Source organism: Equus quagga, chromosome 16 (genome assembly GCF_021613505.1).
Source record: "Equus quagga isolate Etosha38 chromosome 16, UCLA_HA_Equagga_1.0, whole genome shotgun sequence".
NCBI classification, from domain to species: Eukaryota; Metazoa; Chordata; class Mammalia; order Perissodactyla; family Equidae; genus Equus; species Equus quagga.
Genome location: NC_060282.1, coordinates 75,915,489 through 75,938,419, shown reverse-complemented (window position 1 = coordinate 75,938,419; position 22,931 = coordinate 75,915,489). Strand labels below are relative to the sequence as shown.

The window sequence follows — 22,931 nt, the reverse complement described above, 5'->3', positions numbered from 1 at the left end:
ACTCTCTCCCATGTCAGTAGACTGCATCGTGACGTGACAGCACTGGGGTGCCCACCCTGTGGTCCACTTTCTCCCATATCAGTAGAGATTGGGAAACCGTGCAGGAAACTCTTCTCTGACTGTCTCATCATAAACTGTGTGTTTTTAGTATTTGGTCTTGACGGGGCAAATGAGAATGCCTGAGCCTGCCTTTCTCTAATGTGGGGATCTCAGCCTCTTTGGTGTGGGTACCACATTCTTTTGTTTTTCCCGTTGCTCACCTCTGGGTAGATGCGAAGAGGGAGGTGGTAAATTACACCTTTGTATCACAGCAAATATCACCCTCAGTCATTTTACAAATTGTACCTTCCCCGTGCTCTGTTGAAAGCCTGCAGGTCGTTATTTGGGAGCTCCACAGACATGCAAAATTTAAAAACTTTATGCCCTTACCGTTTATTTGGATAATAAAGTCCACGGGGGCCCTACCTTGCTTCTCATCCCTTTTTAGGAGATAGTCAAAGGCATGTGAGAAATTTAATTTCATTTCTGTTTGGTTTGGCTTGTGTGGAAAAGGAAAGAATGAGAGGTCTGATTTCTTTCAGCCTCTGGCTCATTTCGTCTTTGCTCCACGACTGTTTTTAGCCTGTACCCTGAGTTCGCAGGCCCTGCCTTTACAGGCCTCTGTCTTTCTGGCGGCCCCAGGGCGCTGCAGAAGATTGTGCCTGAAAAGATGGGTAAGGATGAGATGAGTGATGCTGCTGACCAGGTCGTTGTGAAGGATTTTAGATGTTCTAAAAATTTTTTGTTTTTGAGAGTTTTCCGAGAAGTGGTGATTGCTCCTTTAAATAATTGATATTAGCAAAGATTGCTTACTTTTCTTTGCTCTGTTCTTTTATAATTTAATATAGATACAAAAAGACATCTGAAACCTTATCTCAAGCTGGACAGAAGGCTTCAGCTGCTTTCTCATCTGTTGGATCAGTCATCACCAAAAAGCTGGAAGACGTAAAGTATGTCCTCATTTTTCCTTGCTCGTTAAGTAGCTGAGGCAAATTAAGATATGTTGTGTTTGCATTTGTTTCCTGACTTTGGCCCTGGGAGATGCTGGGTTCCCTCTGTTTGAGTGAAGAAGAGCACTCCATCAAACCAGGACCTGAAATGTTGCCCAAATGCTTTCAGGCATAGCCTTCTAACTTTGAGGCACAGCATTCCAAATGATCATCTTATGAACATACGGAAGGTTGTACAAAAATTCTGGTTGTGAACTTTTGTCCTTTCAGTCCTTCCCCGGTCGTCCAGGGTAAGTATGTCTCTCGTGGTGGAAGTCTGTGGTTGTGGGCCGAGCCTGGTGTTTTTCTGGGGGTCAGTCCAGGGGCACGGAAGTGCACGCTTGGACTGTGACCTGCCTTTCCTTCTGCCTGGTACATTTTTATACCATGGTGTGATCACAACATGCTCATTTGTGCACCGACTTATACTAATTTGTAAGCCATGTCTGCGTTCATGCTGAGGCCTCAATCTTGATTTTGAGCTGTTGTTTTTTATTTTGCATTTATATTTTAGGTTAGTCTGCAGAATTTTTCTAGCCATTTTGATAAAACCACTTCACAGTGCTTTCGTGTCCCCCGCCTCCCCCCCACGTGGATTAGAATAGTGCTGAAAACGACAAACGTGGTTTAAATTTGCCGTGCTCTGTTGGCATGCAAGATTCGTGTTTGAAAACAGAACCTTCAGATGGCATGACTTTGTGTTTTTCATTTGTGGAGAACATAGATTTTATAACCAGAATTTTGTTGGTTGAATAAGTTTGCCAATCAATGTATTATGCTTTGTACCCAAATCACCAAATGAATTATTCGTTATATTTGGATTCTCATCATTCTAAGCCTAATGTAATAAACATAGCTTTCTAGAGCCCTTTGGACAACTATATGCACATCTCTTAGGTGCTCTCATTTCTTCTTATGCTGATCCAATTGTGTAGCACTTTAGTGTCCAGTTAAAACCTTATGCAACTTTTAAAAAGCAGGCTATTTAATTGTTTTAGATTTACCAGAACTTCCTTTCCTTTTTAATGCTCACTCTGGCTTCTTGCAGATTGCAAGCCTTTTCACATTCCTTTAGGTAAGGAGTTTGACCCATCACGCACCTCAGTGGTTGTTTAAGACAAATGTGCTCCATTAGATGATTACACCACGTTGGATGGTTGTGTTTGTCCACTGCGTAATTTTCTTGCGTTTGGAGTATCTTTTTCTCTAGTGCATTCCTGTTTTTAAGGGAGGGTTTCTTGTATCCCATGGGTAATGGATGAATTAAAAGAAGCATTTGATACTGTGGTTCGAGGAACATGGAAATGATTTTGACATTTCTTTTTTACTTTTTTTTTTTGGTAAAAAGAAGCAGCTCTACATGGCATGCAGAATTCCTCCCTTTTAATGTTTGACTTTGTTTGTTTGTTTTTGATGCTTTAATTTCTTTGGTGCTTTTGTAAGGATGTTGGAATTCTCCTTTGCCTGGGTCCCATTATGTAGTTGTAATGGACTCCATATGTACAGCCTCATGATGTTAGTCTTCTGTCTTACACGAGTTACTCTATTTTTTTTTATTGTGGTAAAATATACATAAGATAAAATATACCGTTACTCTGCACTTTTCAGTACTTGTATTACTAGCTGCTTGTTTTCACTATTTTATTATTTCTTCTGCTAATTATATTCTTCAACCATGCACGCAAGGAAATTTCATGGTTGCAAAAGGAAAAATAAAGTATATTAGGCCAGAAAAGCCCATTGAGAAGATGTCAGCCCAAACCATGCCTTACAGAAGAATCTTTGTGATGTTGAGCAAACCTCTCCTCTGTCTCCCATAGAGACTTTATCCAATTCGAAGCTGGAGGGCGTCTGTAGAGTGTAAGTGGGAAGGATAGTGCAGCCGTCTCCATCTCCCTTCCTGTTAATGCGAATCGTCTTCTCAGGCAGTCACCTGCCACGGTCTAGCTCTCTCTCGTCTTAAGTAAGCAGACGGGTGCTAGAGCTGAGGTCCCTCTATCCTAGTGACACAGCCCTGGAAGTCAGAGTAGATCATAGGGATAAATCAACTCTAAATGATGAGTTATCTAAAGTTAAAATTGTATTTTTAAGAAAAAAATCAAGAAGTCAGCAATAGGAGGTAATTCTGTATCTTTGGTGTCCAATTAGAAATGGCCACAGTGCTCTGGGCCACTGGTAAGACAATTTCATCTGAACTTATGTGAGTTCAGTCACATAGTTCATCCTGCTAACGTCAGAGTGCCTGCTGTGGACAGGTCAAAGGATGTAACCATAAACTCGACATGGTTCCTGTTCCGAAAGACCTTAAAATCTTCGAGTGGATGGAGTTGGGGGAAGGAAGTGGGGACTGGGAATGACTTAAGAACGGAAGAGCCCTCTTAATGCTTGATTGTAGAACAATGTTAGATGCGAAATAAAAATATGAAAATGCGTGAAGTGCTGTTGAGGACTGCCATGTTTCATCACTATTCTCTGCCTTTAAAAAGATGAAGCACGTTTACTTAAGATGGCGCATAGGTGCTGTCGTGTTCATTTACCGGGAACAGATTGAGTGTTGATGCTCTTTTCTAGCTCCTTATAGTCATTTTCTTCATTTAAAAAATATAATTGAGATTACACTCTATCTACCATTTCATCTTGTTTTTAATAATATATTATATACTAATATGTGGAGGTTAAAGTAAGAGTTTTGATTAAAACTTGGAAATGAGAGACATAAGTTTATCTTTTGAAAGCTAAATTTTATAATTCTCACAGATTAAAAGTTCGGTAAAGTCACTTAAAAAAATCACTTCTATGCCAAGAAGTCCTGGTTGTAATCTGATTTAATGTGTTCATATATAATAAAAAATATGAAAACATTTAATAGAAATATATAAAAACATATATAATCAAAAACATCATAAAGAGAAACCACATCTTTTAGATCGGTGAGTCACAGAGGCAAATCCCAGCCACATGCCCCCATGACCTGTCCAAGGAGCGGGAACTTGGACAGTAGATTTTTGAATGTTTCATTCCCAACCCCAAGGCTTCTTCTCCCATGGAGACCCGCGCGGGAGGCCTCTTGTATCGAGCTCCTGAAATAGTTGGTTAGTCCTGTTATCTACCCTTTGTTCTGAGCCCAGGCTAACCCAGCAAACTTGTGGCGATGATTTCACACTCTGACGGACTTGTGGATATTTTGCTGGCTTGAATGTTAGTCACAGCAAATTTTTATTTTACATTGTCAATTAATAAATTGGCATTTGGGCTTTAGCTGTTTACCTTCTGCCTTGGGTAGGTGCGTAAGGAGGAGGAGGAAGAGGAGAAAAGAAAGATCTGGGTTTGATGCCCTGAGAATTAGGTGTCTGCCACTGCAAGTTTGAGGGCCAGACGTGGGACGTGGTAGTGAGGACTGTCCAGGCAGGCCTTCTGGGGGCAGCCAGCCTTCCTCTGGGGGAAGGAATCATATCCACCTGCTCCTATTTGCTTATTTTCCACACATTGACTCATGCTTTTGATTTTTTTTTTGAGGAAGATTAGCCCTGAGCTAACATCTGCTGCCAATCCTCTTCTTTTTGCTGAGGAAGACTGGCCCTGAGCTAACATCTGTGCCCGTCTTGCTTTACTTTATATGTGGGACGCCTATCACAGCATGGCTTGCGAAGCGGTGCCATGTCTGCACCCGGGAACCGAACCTGTGAATCCTGGGCCACCGAAGCAGAAGGTGCGAACTTAACCGCTGCACCAGAGGGCCGGCCTCCATGCTTTTGATTTTTTGAGAGAAACTTCATAAGAGCCTTGTCATTTCACTTGGTGCCAGTGTTAAACATCAATTTTTGTATTACTAATAGCATACTATAATAATTCAGGAACCTCATTAGTCAAGTATTTTAAATATATTTAAGAGGAAGTGCTAATTAGCTTTACCTTTGTTTCCAAAGGAAATTTCTCCATTTTACGTGTGTTTCTTCATATAAATCTCTAGATAGTTTTCATTTGTTTTGGGCTCATTAAAATTATTCCAGACTGATAATTCTATTTGCTGAAATTTTCCACCACTTAATAGAAAAAGAAATGCTCTTTTTTCTCTAGTCAGAAAGAGATCCTTTTAATTCAAATTTGAAAAGCTTTAATGAATTTTTCTACCTTTTGCGCCCATATTTCCTTATTTTAGTTCCCTCAATTGTCTATTCATTCATTCTTTCATTCAGAAGTATTTATTGAATGCTAACTATGCACCAGGCACTGTTATCAACTGTCAGGTTGAAGTTACCAACTGAAATAACAGCTGGGTGAAATTTGGAAGCTTTAAAGAATATAATCTAATATGAAATAAATGTTACCGTGTATCAAAGTCATTCGTAATAATAATAACGGTGAACAGCTATGTTCCAGGCGAGACTATATATGGTACTCTGAAGGAGGTGCCACTTATTTTTCTGATTTTACAGATGAGGAAATTCAGCCACAGAGAGGTGAGGTCCCCAAGGTCACACAGTTCAGTGGCTGAAGGTCAGGATTTGACCCCAGGCCCACCCTAGTTCCGGAGCCTGCCTCTCCCCCTCTGCATTGGTTCTGCTTCCCCAGAGCAATGATGGTGGAAGACCGTGCCCCTCTGGGCTCTGTCCAGCTGCCACTTTGGTTCATCGCTTACAATCCAGAGCTTCTGGTGAGGGCAGGGGAATAATAATACATAGATGCCTCTTAAAAGCACTCCCGGCGCATCGTGGGCATTCTACCATGCTAACCATTAACTCTTCCTTTTCTTTCTCCATCTCCTACTTACTCCTTCCTTCCTCCCCTGACCCCTCCCCGTCTATTTTTATGAGGGATGAAAAGATCAAAAAACTATGTAAGAAACAGGGGGAAGTTTAAAAAATCGATTCAGCTTTTTAAAAGAATAGCTTCTCCAAAGTAAGAGTAAATAGGAGCTTGAGAAGTCCTTAGGGAGTCTGAGTGAGAATGGGGTTGCCCTCTTTGATTTTTTTCTCCGTGTTTTGAGGAACCCAGATTTACATTCCTACTTCCATCAGAGGTTACTATACTTGAGGGTTACAAATCAAGCTGGAAAAAGTTTTAAGAAAATTTGCTTTATAGATGCTAACTAATACAACAAATTAGAGGCCGTTCTGGTCCAACAGCAACTTGGCTCTTTGCTTTTGAAGTTTTCCACATCATATTTAAACTTCAGTGAAACTGGAGGTGATGTGTAAGGCCAGGCAAGTTGAAGCTTTGCGTAGCCTTCCACAGAGAAGCTAGGAATGCGACAACAGCTGCCCCCGAGTTAGATTACAGACTAGCCACCAGCAAAATGGAATTTCCTCTAAATATGGACTGTCGAAAAGTTCAGATGACTGGATGGACTTGCAATTGATATGCACTTTTTGTTCTTCCTACTAACACGGCTCCCTCACACGCAGGGACCACCTAGACTTGGTGAATTTAACTGCGCTTAATGGACCTCATTCTCTGCTCAGCAGGCATATTTTCATTCTTATTGTGAAATATAAAACATACAGAAGAGGGCTCAAAACCAAACTGAGAACTCTGATTTATCACAAAATAAACATCCTCCTGTAATCACTTTTTTGCTTTTTCTTATATATTCCCACTAAACATACCTAATGGGTGTATTCTTTTTTTTTTTTTTTTTTTTTTTGAGGAGGAGGCCCTGAGCTAACATCCACTGCCAATCCTCCTCTTTTTTGCTGAGGAAGATTGGCTCTGAGCTAACATCTCTGCCCATCTTCCTCTATTTTATCTGTGGGACGCCTGCCACAGCATGGCTTGATAAGTGGAGCTAGGTCCATGCCTGGGATCTGAACTGACGAACTCCAGACCACTGAAGCGCAGAGCCTGCTAACTTAACCGCTATGCCCCCAGGCTGGCCCCTAGTGAGTGTAGTCTTCATGGCACTCAAAGATTTAAATTCTTCGTGTGCCTTAACTGCTAATTGAAACTCAGCTAGCAAGTATGATTTTGTCATGATGCTGTAAAGGACCCTAAAGTCCTGTACAAGAGGTGCTACACTGTTTCTCAGAAAAGTGATGATTTTTTAACCTTCTTTAAGTCACATCACAAACATCATTGGCACCTACTAGGTACTTACTAACTTAAATGCCCCAAATTATCAACTTCTGCCTTGGTTTCCTTGGAAGTGTATTGGTAGTCCTTTCCTCTAGTAATACTGCAAAAACAAATATTTAGAAACATTACCTGTATTTCCCACGTTATTGAGTGTCTGCTCCTGGCTGTTTACTCTGTTTGTCAGTTTCCCTTTCCTGCTGACATCCCCTCGCGTTCACGCCCCACTACCATCCATCTCTCACCTCATCAAGGGAAGACCGCTGGATTAGAGTCACGCCTGGCTCTCCTCTGCCTTCTTGCTTTTAGTCTGCATCCCCTGACAATTCCAGGTGACTTTTACAATTCAGTTTTTCAGTTTTTATGACCTCAGGATTTATATCTTCTGTAGGATAATCCTGAAGTAATTTGTGCCCTGGATGTTGAATTCACAGTCAACTTGCTGTGTCTAGAAGTCACGAGTGTGATCATTCCTTTCACTCTTCCTGTGCCCTGTTCCCTCTTAACCAGCTTGTGTGCCGGTTAAAGGGGCTCAGAACCCACCAAATGGCCATTGGGGGAAGTCATCTTTTATGAGTGTGCTTAGGGACAGTGACTAGAATTAGCTGGGAATTTCTGAAATTTGTCCTTACTTCATCCACCCGTTTCCTCATTTTGTTCATACTATTGAATTCAACATGTGAGTCCTTTGGATAAGCACTTTATCCACATTTGGCCATTACTCACCTTCTTTTGCCAGAATTTGGTAATTTCTGCCAACACAAGGGTTCTAGTGAAGAGTCTTTGGTTACGAGGAACAGAAAACTGTGTAAGTTAGCTCACATACAAAGGGGCATGTGTGGCACAGAAAGAAGGTTCTTTTGGAATCCAAGGGGAGGAAAGGAAGCAGGCCCAGGCCCCACTCAGACAACTCTGCTGACTGGGAAGCCGTTAGAAATCAAGGCAGCTTCTAGAAACCAAAGAAACCGAGAAACCTGTTCCTCTCCCACTGAACCTTCTATCCTGCATGGTCATCTCTCCCTCGTTTTCTCTGCTTCTCTCTGCTTATATTCAGTCCCTTCTTGGGGAACTGGCTTCCTCTGCGTTCTTGCAGCTTGTACCTGATCCCAAAAACTGTCCCTCAGCATCCAAGCCCACATGACTTTCTAGCTTAGCTCCTACCACTAACTGACCAGTGGCTTAGTGTCCTAGTCAAAAAATCCCAGGATAAGAATCTTACTGGTGTGAACTCTTTTTTTCGTTTCCTTCATTCAGTCCAAACAGTTTGTAGATCAACAGGAGGTTAGCGGTGGGGTGGAGCTCTGCTGATCCAGTTAGTGTGTTGATGGACAGTGGCTGTGGCAATGTGGCTAGACAGGCAGCTGATTTAGGAGGGGGTGGGGAACAGCAGGTGGTGTTTGCAGTTCAGGTATTGTAAACTAAGAAGGATGACTTGTATTAATCGCCATCCTGCAAGTGTGGATCCAGCATACTGCCAAAGATGAAGCAGGAAAAGCAGCAGCGAATTCCTTCCAGAATAGCTTATAGTCTTATACCCGAGGTATCTACCACTGTTACAGGATAGAGAGAATGATGAGCTCCATGGATCTTTTCCCATATTATGGATGACAGTAAGTATGAAGATGTCCAAATATTTTACTGATAATCTTGACTACAAGAACTGCCAGCATATTTTGATGTATATCAAGATCAGACTCCATATTATTACATATTAATGCAAAACTAGATTTGGGGAGCCATACTTGACACACACTGTCATTTGTAACAACCGAGTCTCTGAGAGAACTAAATCATACACACAATATTTAAATATAATTGAGAATACCTTCGACTGTCCAACTTACCCAAAGGAAAGATTATTTACCAAAAATGCTGTGTCAGTGATCAAAATATTAGAAGCGTAGTAACAATATCAGCAGGATAGAGTGACTGTGTGAGCCCAAGAATTAAGGTACTTTCGTCCTGTAAGGTGGTCTCTATGGGAGACAGCTGAGAGTAGATAATCTTGACCCTCAATGGTCAGTGAACTGCATTGCTCTTCACTAAGAAGTTGGTCCAAGTAAAACGGGGCCAAATGTTATTTGGATGGCCGCTAAGAACATTTAGCTTAATTGGGATGAAGTGCAAGTGTCTCTCGTTAGAAAACTGACGCTACTACTAAGGAGAGACCTTTAAATTCTTTAAAGTTGTCCGATAGGTGATTTATTTGGAAACGTTCCTGTTCTGGCCTGGTAACAAATCTGTGGGAGAAAGACGGCTGCAGGCGCCCTTCGCTGGCCTCACTTGCGGTGTGTGTACCTGTGTGTGTGTGCTTCATTTTTTGAGGGGAGGCGGTGAACATTGAATTCGGAGTCCTGAAGACCGAGGTTCCATTCTTGATTCCGCTGTGACCTTGGATGAATCATTTAACGTCTGAGCCTTGGTGCTAGATGCCTTATAGATGAGGGGAAAGCACTTTACCGTCTGCAGAGTGCTATAAAAATCAAGGGTGAATGATTAGCTCTGTTAACTACTGGGGTTAAATTGGCTCATGGATAAAAGTTAATTATGTTGGAAAAGCTTTGATCCCCTCCACCTCAAAAAGTAGATAATTCTTCGTGGTGCCAAAAGAACAAGCTCTTAGGAAGCGAAGTTTTGTTTGCTTTTTATAAGTCTCTAATCAACGCTGTACTAACTTCATTTCTCTCTCTTTTTAATGCTGCCTCTTAGTATACGCTCCATTCAACATTCAATTAGCATGCCTGCTATGAGGTAAAGTATATTTCTGCAAAATATGGTTGATCTTATGCCTTCTTATTGTTTATTTAGGTGTTTAGCTTGAACTGTTCTGAAGTGGGGAACTAGAATGCTACTCTAAACAAGCTCCACCTTTAACACTGTATCCGTTTTCAGTTGCTCTTCCTATAATGTTAGGATGAGTGCAAGACATCTATTAAATGTCTGTGATGATGATTTCTATTTTATTTTGTACACCTATTGTTTCATATCTGAAATCTGCTTAATTGAAAAAGTGAACACTACTCATCTACTAACCTTCTCTTTTCCTGGGTGCAGGTGGCCCACCACCTCTTCTGCATCCACTGCTTCCATCTCCCCATCTCTACTTCCCTCATCCCATTGTAGCATTGGGAGCCAACTGTGATTCAATTCTCCTGACCTCTTTCATCAGTAAGCACTTGCAAGTGGCTCATGTTCTGACCTCATCTAACCTCCCTAGAGAGGCAGAGGATTTTTAACAATCTGTACTTGGCTTCGACTTTAGTGTACGTCAGCACTACCTGGAGGGCTCCTTAAAGCTCCCTGCTTGCTGGGCACCAGCCCTAGTTTCTGATTCTGTAGGCCTAGGGTGGGACCTGAGGATTGCATTTGCTAATAACTTCCCAAGAGCTACTGATGCAGCTGATCTGGGGACCGCACTTTGGGATCGCTGCCCATCATCGCTGTGGGAAGGAGGAAACCCCTTGTGCCCTTCCTCACCTTTTTCATCTTGGTAGTAGGAAGGCTATTTGAGGTCAGGTGGATAGTGTAAAAGCTTCGGAAACCCGGTACGAGCGATGTAGGTGCTGTAATCCTCCTCAATTAATATGGATGAGCCTGAAGGCATGGGAGGGCTTCCTGTGGGCTCCGAGTGCTGCTGTCACTTGGGGCAGCTTTGTGAAATAGCCAAAGCCACGTTTCTGTGCTCCTCCCTTCCTTTTGGTCTCTCCTGTTCCTGTTATGCTGCTCCCTGGGAACCAGGAGCCCCATTACGGAATCTCGTATGGTCTGCTTGTCCTGCTTGGTGATGTGGGGTTCATATAGGAATCTTGCCAGGCAGCATCTGAATTGATACACGAGTTCTAGAGCATAGTACCGTAACCAGAATTAAAGTGATCTAACAGCGGCATGTTCTTGTACCGTGACTAGGTGGTTCGAGAAGTGACAGAATTGATGTTTTACCTGACTGTTCCCTCTCCTCACTCATGGACTTAACTACGTTGCATATTTCTGAGATTGGCTCTGTTCATGGAACCAAAAGCATCATTGTAGAAATCTCAGAACAGAATTGATAATGTTACATAATAATACATAGTTGTGTGTATGCCTTGCACACACACGGTACAGATAAATCTATCTGTTTTTGTGCTGATTGAGAATGGCAAAGAGGAATACGATCAACTAATGATGTTTTCAAAGTTGATGGGTTTGTTTTTCCAGTGTTTGTAATTTTACTATCTGTTTTTCTTTTCTCTCCATAGGAACTCTCCAACTTTCAAATCATTTGAAGAAAAGGTCGAAAACTTAAAGGCAAGTAGAGAGATGACTAGGATCTTTGTGATGGTATCTTCCCTGGTAACTTAATTTTCTTTGCTGTGGGTAAATCATTCGCATTAGTATTCCTTTCTAAAAATATTTAGATAACTTTAATAACTTTATTCTTTACCTTGTTAGTGGTTATTTAAGGCAATTTGTACTCTTTCCATCAATTTTTGGGGCGTCTGTGTAGTGCAGCAACATGCTGAGTGCAGAAAGGAAATGTATAAAGAGCAATAGTACTTTAGAAGTTGGTGTTGCTCTTTGCTTCATTCACTTCAAAATACTTTTGTAATTGGAGAACATTTAATATAAATTGTATTGTCAAAAACTTTAACAACAGTATAGAAAATGACAAAAAAAGACACACACTAAAATTGGTCCTCCCACCCAGAGACAGTGATGTATGTATGTAGGAGGATTATGCTGTTATGCTTTACGAAAGGATTAACCATACAGCATAAATATTTTCCTATATCATCAAGTATTCATCCTCAATATTACGTTTGATGGCTGCTTGCATGTGCCTTATGATGGAATTGTTTGTTCAGTCCTCAATTATTGGACGTTTTGATGGTGATGATGATGCCATGGTGATCATCATGGATGATTCACTGTTCTATGTTTTGATTGCTTTGATTTCAGTGAAGGTGGACATTTTTCTATAATGATTAGCCTTATTAATTTGTAAATTATATTTCACCTTCAAGATTCTATTCAAAACTATAAAATCATCAACTCTTAGGATCACAAGTGACCAGAAAGGTTATCTAGTTCCCAGCCACTGCCCAGCCTTCTCCACAGAGTTTGTGCAAAGCCAGTATGTTCATGTCTTCCTAAAGAAATTCTGATAATGACTGTGGATATTTCTGAAGGATTAAAACTAGTATCTTAAATGTTTTCTATAAATCTGCTTAAGAACAAATATTCACATTTAGTCTTTCAGAATTGTAATTGAGTCCCTTATTTTTAAATGCATCTTTTTTAAATTACAGAAGCAGGGTATGCTTGTGGGAAGAAAACCAAACACTGTCCCGTGATCTGGATCTTTTTTCTTGCACATACAAACACTAATACACACCTTTTCTTTGTCTACATAAATGTATAAATGTTTTTCACAAAGGAGTCACACCGTACACACTGTCCTTGTTCATTCATCCCCCTCAGGCACGTATGCTGTGTGAACCCACAGGCTCAGGAACCTGTTCTTTTTGCTCACTGATGCTTCTCAAGGGCCTGGCATAGTCCTTGGCACACTGCAGCTACTTAATCCATATTTGATGAGCAAAAAATATATCACAGTCATTCTTCTAGATCAGTACAAGAGACCTGCTTTATTCTTCTTAATGCCTAGTCATGTATTTGAAGACAACCTGTACATTTCAGGAAGTCAAGGCTTCCTGTAATTCAGGTCTCAATGTTCTAGAACTGTCATAGCCTCTCCTTAAAATCCACCCTAGGCATTAGTTTTTGAAATGACTGATTGGAAAACCAGACAATCTATGTTCTTTTTGAAGATGAGGAGAAACTTCCAGGTCATTTACTATATCTGCTTTTGAAATGTGACTGGGCACCATTCAGATAAAAACGTGTAATTTTTAAAAGTATAGTATATTACACAGATAGCCCCAAGGGAGCTGTAAAAAATAGTTGTATGCTTGGGCTCTGGTTTTACTAATTACATTTATATTCAGTTAAACATCAATCTACATGTCCTTACATTTCGATTTCGATTGCTTCATTTATCTGTGATATTGAACAAATGTTTAGTGACCAAATTTCAGGTCAGATAAGTTGGAGTATTGCTTCACAAGCCATAATGTGTATAGGGAGCACCTGGAGATCTTGTTCAAGTATTCGATTTCAATTCTGTAGATGGAGGTGAGAGGCACTCTGAGATTCTGCATTTCTGACAAGCTCCCGGCCGATGCCGAGTCTATAGGTCCTTGGACTATTCTTTAAGTAGCAAAGGGTTAGAAAGCTTACACTGTAACTGGGAAAAATGCATGTATTTCTTTGCTGCGTTGTACTCAATGTTTCTTGGATGAGTGTAGCTGAATGAATGATTTGATGGAATACAAAGTGTCATCCAAATATAAAGAGAGTCCGATCGATCATTTAGGATGAGGCCTCACAGAGTCCTTCAGACGCATTTATGATTTATTTGTTCTTCAAAGTAGAATTTGAGTTACTTTACGCAGAGTCAGCTAAGTTTCTGTTTCATGATGTCTTTTCTCTTTTGAACTTTTTAAAAAGTCTAAAGTAGGGGGAACCAAGCCGGCTGGCGGTGATTTTGGAGAAGTCTTGAACTCGACTGCAAATGCTAGTGCCACAGCCACGGAACCTCTTCCAGAACAGACACAGGAGACCCTGTGAGAGCCCTACCTTTGTTCTGCTACCCACTGCCACATGCTGCGGGCGACATCCAGGCACATCTTGTCATCATTCGTCGCCATGAATTTCCACCAGATGTGCTTTTATTTAGCTTTACATACTCCTTTGACCAAATTGTTTGTGGGTTGAACAAAAGAAAAATATCTTCACCTCTATTCCTGGGGAACACCCTTTAATGTGCATTTAAAGCCTTTTATTTGGGAAACGCCATTATAAAAGCACATGTAGTACCTGGAGAGCCTCACTAGAATGATCTGAGAAGCTGCAGGTTATCGTAACTACTTTCCTACTTTACAAAATTGCTCTGGATCTGGGATGCCAGTCTGATCTTTGTCTTCTGTATGATTTTCTTTATTTTCCTCTTTGAACCTCTGCATATCTGATTCCTAACTAAAACTGTTTTTTTAAAATTTCTGAATCCTGGTTATTAAAAGTTTTGGCATAATTTTATTTACCTCCAAGGAAGAACTACCAGCTACAAAAGATATTTTGATTAAACATTGTTGTGGTGTAAGACATCTTATGTCTTGGCTGTCGTAAGACGCCAGACTGAATGAATCAGCTCCATCCAGTTTGTTCTAGTTTTGTAAGTGACAATATGTACAGCAATTCAAACTGCTAGGTGACGTGAGTGTGGAACCCTTACATCCTTGTTTATCACCATTTGTGACAGTAATGATTTCAGTGTATTGCTTATTATGCCACTTATATTATTTTTCACCAGATTAAAATTTTAGTTTCAGAGTAAATTGAGAAAAAACCTTCTGAATCAAGCATGTTATCAGTAGGTTGAAATAGGAACATACTCTCGTCAATGTTCAATTCAAAGCCTGAAAGTTGTTTTAGATCTAAGTAGTTGCAAAAATGCTAAAATCAATCACTTTAGGGGAAACATTGTGTCTTTATTTAATTCATTTAGCACCATTTAAAATAAGCACACAAAGTTATATGGCTAATATAACTTGAAATTTTTTTATACTAAGGGGGTGGTGATAACTCCTGAGTGTTTAATGCATTAATAAAAATCAACTTACGTTCTACTTGTTTTCAGTGTGTTAGAAATTTTTAAATGAAACTGTAGACATTTCCTCCTACTTTGAAAACTGAGTGTCAGGGCTGAATGAACCGAAGCCTCTAGAAGTACCTGCATAGAGGCCAAGGTACTCTCTTAAGTCTAACAGCTACTTACCCATTACCACCACTTTTTCCTTTTGCTGTATATGGTTGTGGCCTACAGTGTTGTATTTGTTATTTATCAGGTTGTGATTGTTTTATTATTGTTTATGCCAAATGTTAATTGCCAAGCTTGGAGTGACCTAAAGCATTTTTTAAAAGCATGACTAGATTTACTTCAGGATAACTTATGAAAACCAAATTTGAAAAGCCACAGGTGTTGATTGTTATAACATGCTGCCATTGTTGATTGCTAGAGCTTCTGTTAGCACTTTAGATACAATTGAAACTATGCTCTATTACATGTGAAAAGCTTAATAAATTCTGTCTATCAGTAATATAGGTCTCAATACTTATTATGAGACCAATGGTCTGGAAACAACTCATTGTATTAAATAATCAACTGGTGTCTATGCTAAGAAAACAGTTGTGTAACCATCTGCTTTAAATCACTACTTAATGCTATCAGATTAATATTATAAATTATTTCCTTGTAGAGGCTTTAAGGTAAAGATTGTCGAAGCATTGTCCTGGAGGAGTGGATCTGTAGAGATTTGTTTTATAGGAACATTATGGTTACTCAATATAACTGTTAAATTATTTTTTCTACCAATTAGTCTTTCAACTTTTTGTCACATCTTCTTTTCATCCCATTGTTTCTTGGGTGTCCTGCCCTGTTACTATCTTTTCAACAAGGCAGAATAGAATAAGATAGCAGTTTTAGTTGGGTGAAATATCCTCAAATCTCTTTACTCTCTGGGGAGAAATGACAAATGGGTGGACGGTGGAATGGGTGTATGTGGGTATTGGTGATGGTTGTGAAAGAAGAAATCAGAGAATCGCTTTTCTAGACCTCTGCCTATACTTATATAAAAATGATTTCATCTGTTGCATGAAATAGAGGCATGAATAAAAATCAGCTTATTATGTTCTACTTATTTAAGACTACTCTGCCTCTGAAAAGCAGTAGCAAAAAGTAGAGGGAGGATAAATTTAGAAAAATAAACATGGGTTTAGAAATATTATTCAAAATGATCTTTGTGGGAGATTCAATATTAGGAATTCACAGACAGATAAGAAATTTGGAATATGGAAATTACTAAGAACACTGGAGAGAGGTCCTCATCGCTCTCTCGTGTCTTGTGTTCAACACATAAGAAAACAGCAACTGGTGAGTGAAATCGCAGATATCTGAGGATTCAAGAAGTGTGATAGAGGAAAATAATCCCTGGAATTATCCCCCTTTACAAAGGAATGTCCTTAATTTATGGAGTTTGTGGGAAAGAAGGCAAGAATTCTTAGGCTTATGAGACCAAAGTAACCAGTGGAAGAAAGTAGATCTCGTTGGATTATCATTTTAGTAACTCAAAGAAACTACTGAAATAGAGAAAAAACATGCTTAACTTGGAATGACTATTTCTGGATCTGTTAATCAAGAAATACACACTGTCTATTTTTTTTGTATAGTATTTGAAAACAATAAAAATTCTCTAATTTGGGTATGGGTTCTTTTGTATGTATTACCTGTCTGTCGAGGAAACAAGTGAGTCCATGACAGCTTCTCTGCAGACCCTTCATATCCTGGATACGGAAAGAACCATCAGCAGCTATACGGATTCAGTGTATGAAACAAAATTGAAAAGCTACATGCCGACTACCAGAAGGCATTTATAAGTGACCGTTTGCTGTGTATGTGCCAGAGGAGATGCTGCATAAGGCCCCACATCAGGATCACGTTTCTTTATGGCTCATAAGACACAGATGAAAAGTCAGATTTTTGCTCATAGTGGAGAGACATTTGGCCATTAATTAGTGACTGTCCCATTGTAAGTGGATTAATTATAGAGACCATGTTGGGTTACAGTTAACATAAAACATTGTCACGTTTAAGTAAACCTGCACACCTTACCTTTCACAATTTCTGTACTCTGATTCTGAAATCAAAATGAACCAAAATCAAAGTGAGCCAAAAGAATTCACTCTCAGTTTGTAAGCCCCCAGAGGGCAGGGCCTGCATGTGCCTATCACCTGCCGGGATTTCATACTTAAATAAATGCTATTTGACGACTACAATTCTTGCCAACTCTCCTATGTAATTTCGCTGTCACTTAGTGAGGTTGGTTGGTAATGTAATTATTTTAATTTGGTGGTTTTCCTAGCAAACAGCAAAAACCAAACACCATGTTGTTTGAATATTTTTAGGCGGGTGTGATCTTTCACTTTAACACTCTTTCAACTTTGTGCTTCAAAGTTTACCGCTTGGTTGCTAGGATTAATTCTCTGTTCTTCTTTCCCAGTGTGACTATTTTCTGGTATTCTTTTTCCAAGTCCTTAAATGTTATCGCCTCATCCCTAGTTGTCTTTTATATGTTCCCCTTAATCTTATTTATGGCTGAAATGACCATCTTTGATACTAATATGTCCTCAATGTATCACTAGCCCTATCCTTTTTTCCAGGTTTTCATCAATGCTTAAGAGGCATGAATTTCTAATCTCCTCCTCGTCGCCTCCACCTAGCCACAAATAGCCACTATTTATTGAGCTTTCAGTAAATGTTGGGCGTGTTACACTCAATTCTTTACTCAGGGATGTGGCGGTGTCACGTTATAGATAAGATCACAGCCCGTAGACAGGGAGCCAGGACTTGAACTATTTTCTATTCACTTTCCTTGCCTCCGCCATTATTGATATTTTTGCAAAGTGGACTAACAATTTGCAAGCTAAAGAGGAAAAAGGAGGCCGTATTTTCTCATAAAGCAAGAAGGAAAGCATGGTTCAAGGAGTAGAGCAGCATCAGAATCCCTAAGGTGCCATGAGGGTGTGAAAACACTGCCATTCGAGCTGATGGTACAGTTGGTGCTGATGCAGGCAAGGACAGAGTGCAGACATCTGCTGAGCTGCTCAGTCCTTCACAGTCCCTCTCTGATGCTTCTGCTGTGCTACCAAAGGTGGAGAACTAAGCTTAACTTGAAGTCAGTTGATAACAAACTTATACATTAAAACTTTCAGGATCTGTCCCCAAATGCCTTTTGTCACAATCCTCACGGAATTCATCATCTGGCTGAGGTAGGATGTAAGTATAATACATCTATTGAATTTTAGCGGTGAGACCTTAATAATCGTTCTGTAGGTACTGATTGAGTTAAGTTTACAAAACACTTCCTTAAATTTAGCACAGGGCCCCATAGCTTGGTTTTACAAGTGAGGAAACCAAATCAACAATATCAAATTGGCTTGCCTGAGATCAGGATTGGAGTCAGGGCTAGAATTAAGGGTTCTTAAGGTCACTGGCCAATGTCCTTTGCAGTTTACCACACTGTTTCCTGAAGGGAAGTATAAATAGCAACAGCCATAGAGAATACTGCAAAAATGTCTTAGGCAAGACACATTAATGATCAAGGGAAATAAACAGTGTAAGTGCCAAGAAGGAGAACTGACCCAGAGTAGAAGTTCTCTTATGCTCTCTATTGAATTTGTAGGGATTATCCTCTGGTTGGCTAGTAATAATACATGGTGCCTGATTCACAAAACTACACATCACCCCGAGGTTAGTGTACTTTCTAGTGTTGTGTATACTGTTTATGCAATTGACAAAAACAACAAAAAGACTTAAAATCCGTAGAAAAAGTCATTATTAAACTAGGGGCTGTGGTCATACATAAAAAGTCCTTCTAAGTACTTGCAAATTAACTAGAAAGGTGCTTGCCACCTCCCCCCAAAATAACTAATGGAGGATTAATATAAAAATGCTGGGTACAAGATGGATGGACAGCTTAGTTAGTAAACACTTTTTCAAGTCTAGTGTTAGGCTCGGTTTTGAAGGGGGCGGGCAAATTCCGGGAATTAACATTGGGAGAAAAAAGGGAGACAATCGAGAGCGTGGCGGCCCCTGGTGGGCCCTATTTAGGCACATTCCAAAATTTCTTAACTTCCTAGAAGCTCTCTCGAGGTGACAAAAGCATCTCAGAAAGATTATTCCTGTAAAGTGTGTGGGCTGAAAGAGGAAGGGGCGAAGACAGACCAACTTGGATCCAGGATTTCACAGATGTTTACCGAGCCCTACTATGTGCCGGTGTCAGGGATCCAACAGCAACGTTCGTGCGCTCAGTAGAGCTTACAAAGTTGGGAGAGTGGACGCTAAACAAAATTACTGTAAGCGAACCATATGGCATATTAAGAAGCGCCAGATGGTACAGAGAAAAAAGGGGGAGCCCGGGAGCGTGTGTTTGGGGTTCCAATTCTAAACTAAGTCATCCGGGAGAATCTCGTGTTTGAACACAGATCTCAAGAGCGGTGGGTGGACGAGCCTTGGGGCCACCCGGGGAGAGGCTCAGGCGGCGGGGCCGGCAGGTGTCGCATTACCAGTTTTCAGCAGCACAAAGCCTAATGGAGGCCCAGGAGGACGGAACTCCCGAGAGCCAAAAATGCTTTCCAAGCAAAACTTGGCTGCTCGCTGCCTGCAGGGCCACCAACCACCTAGGCCACCACTCTGCTTAAGCATCTCGGGCGCCACACTCCCACCCCGCACCGACTAGACCACGCCCGCCGCTCGTCCGTGCTCTACGGCAAGGGGGCGGACCTCTCGTGGCTCCGCCCCGTGCCCTGCACGCTTGCGGAAAGGTCGAAAGTCAGAGGTCGTGCAGCCATCATGGCGGCGCTGTGTCGGACCGGTGCCGTGACTGCCGAGAGACATCTCCTGCGAGTGTTTCTCCTCTCCCGGCCCTGTCGAGGCGTAGGGACTGAGAGTGCCTCCGGGAGCGAGAATTCCGAGCCCACGGAGCCTAGCACGCGCCCAGGCGGCTTCGCGAGCGCTCTGGAGCGGCACTCGGAGCTGCAGCGGAAGGCGGAGCTCGGGCAGACGAGAGTGAGTCGCGGGAGCGACGCCGGCGACGCGGTGGGCGGGGCTGGGAGCCGGGGCGGAGCCGGTGTAGGGGGTGGGGTGGGTCGGGAGACGGGGGCGGGCCCCGGCGTCGGGGGTGGAGCCGAGAGTCGGGGCGGGGCCCGGCGTCGGGGGTGGAGCCGGGAGTGGGGGGGGGGCCGGGCGTGGGGGGTGGAGCCGGGAGTCGGGGCGGGGCCCGGCGTCGGGGGTGGAGCGGGCAGCCGGGGTGTCTCTGGGTCCAGCTGCTGGCCACGTGGAACGGAGCTCGTGGTTGGTGTTTTCCCTCCATTTATTGCGCTTTTGTTCCGTATTTACACGCTGAACGTGCGCTGTCCGCGCTCTGCTCGCATCTCCTTGGGACGAGTGCTGGAAGGGAAGCCAGCAGGGGGCGCTGCCGGCGAGACGCAGTAGGGAGACTCCCGGGACTCGGAGGCGAGCGGGGCTCCCGGCGGGGAATTCAGGGCGCTCTGCTCGTCTTGTTCTGCGCAGTAGCTCCAGCGTGGAGCGCGGTGTGTGCGGTGCAAGGCTCTTCATAAGTATTTGTTAATTCAGCGGAGAGGTGAATGAGAGAATTACTGTCTCTGTGAACTTGAGCAAGTCATTTAACCTGTCAGTGCTTCACTCTCCTTTTCTGTAAATGACCTTTTTTAAATATAAAATTTCCATTTGTCTCAGGCAGTACCTTTGTATGATACGATAGGATTGCTAGGTAAGTGAAATGGAAGAAATAGACATAAATACAAGCCAGAGGTTTTTTTTTTTTATTATCGGATGCAGCAGAAATGAAATTGGATGTCTGGCAATATTAAATTATATAAAAATAAACTCTCAGTTTCTGTACTTATCTCCTTGGGGACCAGTACTAAACAGTTCACGGGCTGGTAGTATCCTGAATTATAAAAAACTGGAATTTAGTAGGTAATCGTTAGTAGTTATCATTATTGACAAAAATTTCCTAAAATCCAAGATTAGGACAAGCCTGATGTATTCGTTTTCTGTTTGCTGCATAGCAAATTACCGCTAATTCAGTGGCTTAAAAGAACACAAATTTATGATTTTTAGTGCCGTGGGTGAGAAGTCTGATAGGGTCTCACTGGGCTAAAATCAAGGCATGGGCAGGGTTGTATTCCGTTCCCTAGGTTCTGAGGGGGATCGGTTTCCTTGCCTTTTGCAGTTTGTGGAGGATGCGTGCATTCCTTGCCTCCTGACCCCCATCTGTCTTCAAGGCCAGCCACAGCAGGTTGAGTCCTTCTCACGTGACATCACCATGACCTCTCTTCTGCCTCCCTCTTCCACTTTTAAGGCGCCTTGTGCTTGCATTCGGCCCACTTAGATAATCCAGGATGATCTCCCTGTTTTCACGTTACCTGGTTGGCAACCTTAATTCCATCTGCAATTTAATCCCCCTTTGCTATGGAAGATAACCTATTCACAGATTCCAGGAATTCAGATGTGGCCATCTTTGATGGGAGGGCGGGGGCATGATTCTGTCTCCCATACCTGGAGAAGTCATGAAATCCCAGCAGAATGCCAGTGACTGACCTGAAGCCGTCTAAGGGATGGTTTTTGGATCCATCCTTGGGGAAAGGCTTGGAGGATTAGGTGCAGTAAGGTGGGAAACATAGATGTGATTCATTTCCCTTCCCCCAAAATACTTATGAGGAAGGGAATTTCTCTATTTCTCACTCACACCCCTCTCCCCTGCCACATATACCACATTCGAAGCACCTTCAGAAACCCCCAGAAAGTAATTCTCAATTGCTGAGTTAATTGTGGCAAGAGTGAAAATTGTAGCATCACATGTAGAGTGTTTGAAACTCAAAACACTTCCCCTTTTCCCTTCCCCCTTCCGTTTTTCCGGGAGGAGCCTGGGGTGTTTCCTGGCAGTCCCAGCACGTCTGTTAGATTTGCTCAGTCCAGCTGAGGCTGAACGGAGGAGTCTCTCTAGGCAGTTTTCCACCTAACACAGTTAGAAAACATTATTCTGCTGGAAGGAAGTTAAAACGTGTCTGGTGGCATGCGGCTCACCTGTCTCCTGTGCACAGTTCCCCCACATCTTGGTTTAATGGAAGGAGGGAAAATTCCCTGGGAAGGAGGGTACTGGGAGGCTGGGCTGTCGTCTCCATTCTCGGAGCTCTTAGCTTTGGAGCGTTTTCAGTTTCGTGGCCTCCTCCCTGATTCATAATTGCTACCGCTGCCTCCACTTGTTCCCTGGTCCAGGTCATTATACCCGCTGTGGACGGAGTCGTCTTCCTAAAGTTGGGCTCAATACAGACTGAAGGAGATGATCTTTTGGCTTTGCTCGAGAGTCTTGTCAGCCTTCCTTCACACGGCCTACCAGATTAAATGCACATCTCTTCCTCAGCGGGCTGCCACTGCTCAGGACGCAGTGTAGGGCCGCAGTCAGAGCATAGGCCCAGTGTCTGGAGGCCGGGATCCGAGGCTGAGTCAGCCGTCTTACTAGCTGAGTGTCTTTGCGCGAGTTTCTTAGCCTGTCTGAGTTTGCTTTCTCATCTCAAGGTGGAGATAATGCTCTGACTGGGTTACTGGGCAGTTTACGTGAAATAACACGTTTGCAGTGCTCTCAGCACAGGGACTGGTGCAGAGGAAGCTTTTACGCGGTACATTTTCACCTGTATTTGGCCCTAGTTGTTTCTCCTCCCGCCTCCCGTCTCCCAGAAAATAGTTTCACAGAGATGCTTCTAGGCTGGCACAGATCTTTGGATGAAATCCCGCTTTTGCTCAAATAATTAATAATAATTAAACTTTAAAAAAACCATGCACATGCCATTCTGTTTAATCCCAACTTAAGGACATTTGTAATCATTAGTATGTTAGCTTGTGGCTCCAGAGTGACATGTGCCTACTTCAGAATAAAGCTGCTGACCTTTTCTCCCCACTGGAATGTCAGTTTCAGAGGGCAGCGGCCTTGTCTGTCTTGTTCTGCTGTGTCCCCAGCGCCTAGCACAGTGCTTGACCCTTGGTGGGCACTCCGAACCGTCTGCCCAGTGCGGGGTGAATGACTGCCACGTACAGCGCACGTGCCTGGGCTGTCTCTGAGCTGAGGTCTGTGTGGCTGCGCGCGGACCGCTGTA

The 22,931-nt window shown here is 42.3% G+C and overlaps 1 protein-coding gene across 3 annotated transcripts in view; it reads left to right on the top strand.

The window, feature by feature from the left end:
- TPD52 (tumor protein D52) overlaps positions 1-22,931 on the top strand; it is a 207,529-nt gene that overhangs the window by 87,868 nt on the left and 96,730 nt on the right. For 2 of the 3 annotated variants that reach the window (XM_046641874.1, XM_046641873.1), the window contains exons 4-7: positions 888-989; positions 9,807-9,848; positions 11,336-11,384; positions 13,647-16,463. In XM_046641874.1, the coding sequence (XP_046497830.1) occupies positions 888-989; positions 9,807-9,848; positions 11,336-11,384; positions 13,647-13,766 (313 nt within the window). In that variant the 3' untranslated portion in view covers positions 13,767-16,463. Of the gene's footprint in view, positions 1-887; positions 990-9,806; positions 9,849-11,335; positions 11,385-13,646; positions 16,464-22,931 lie in introns of those variants that run through there. The other variant, XM_046641875.1, reaches the window with a different exon arrangement.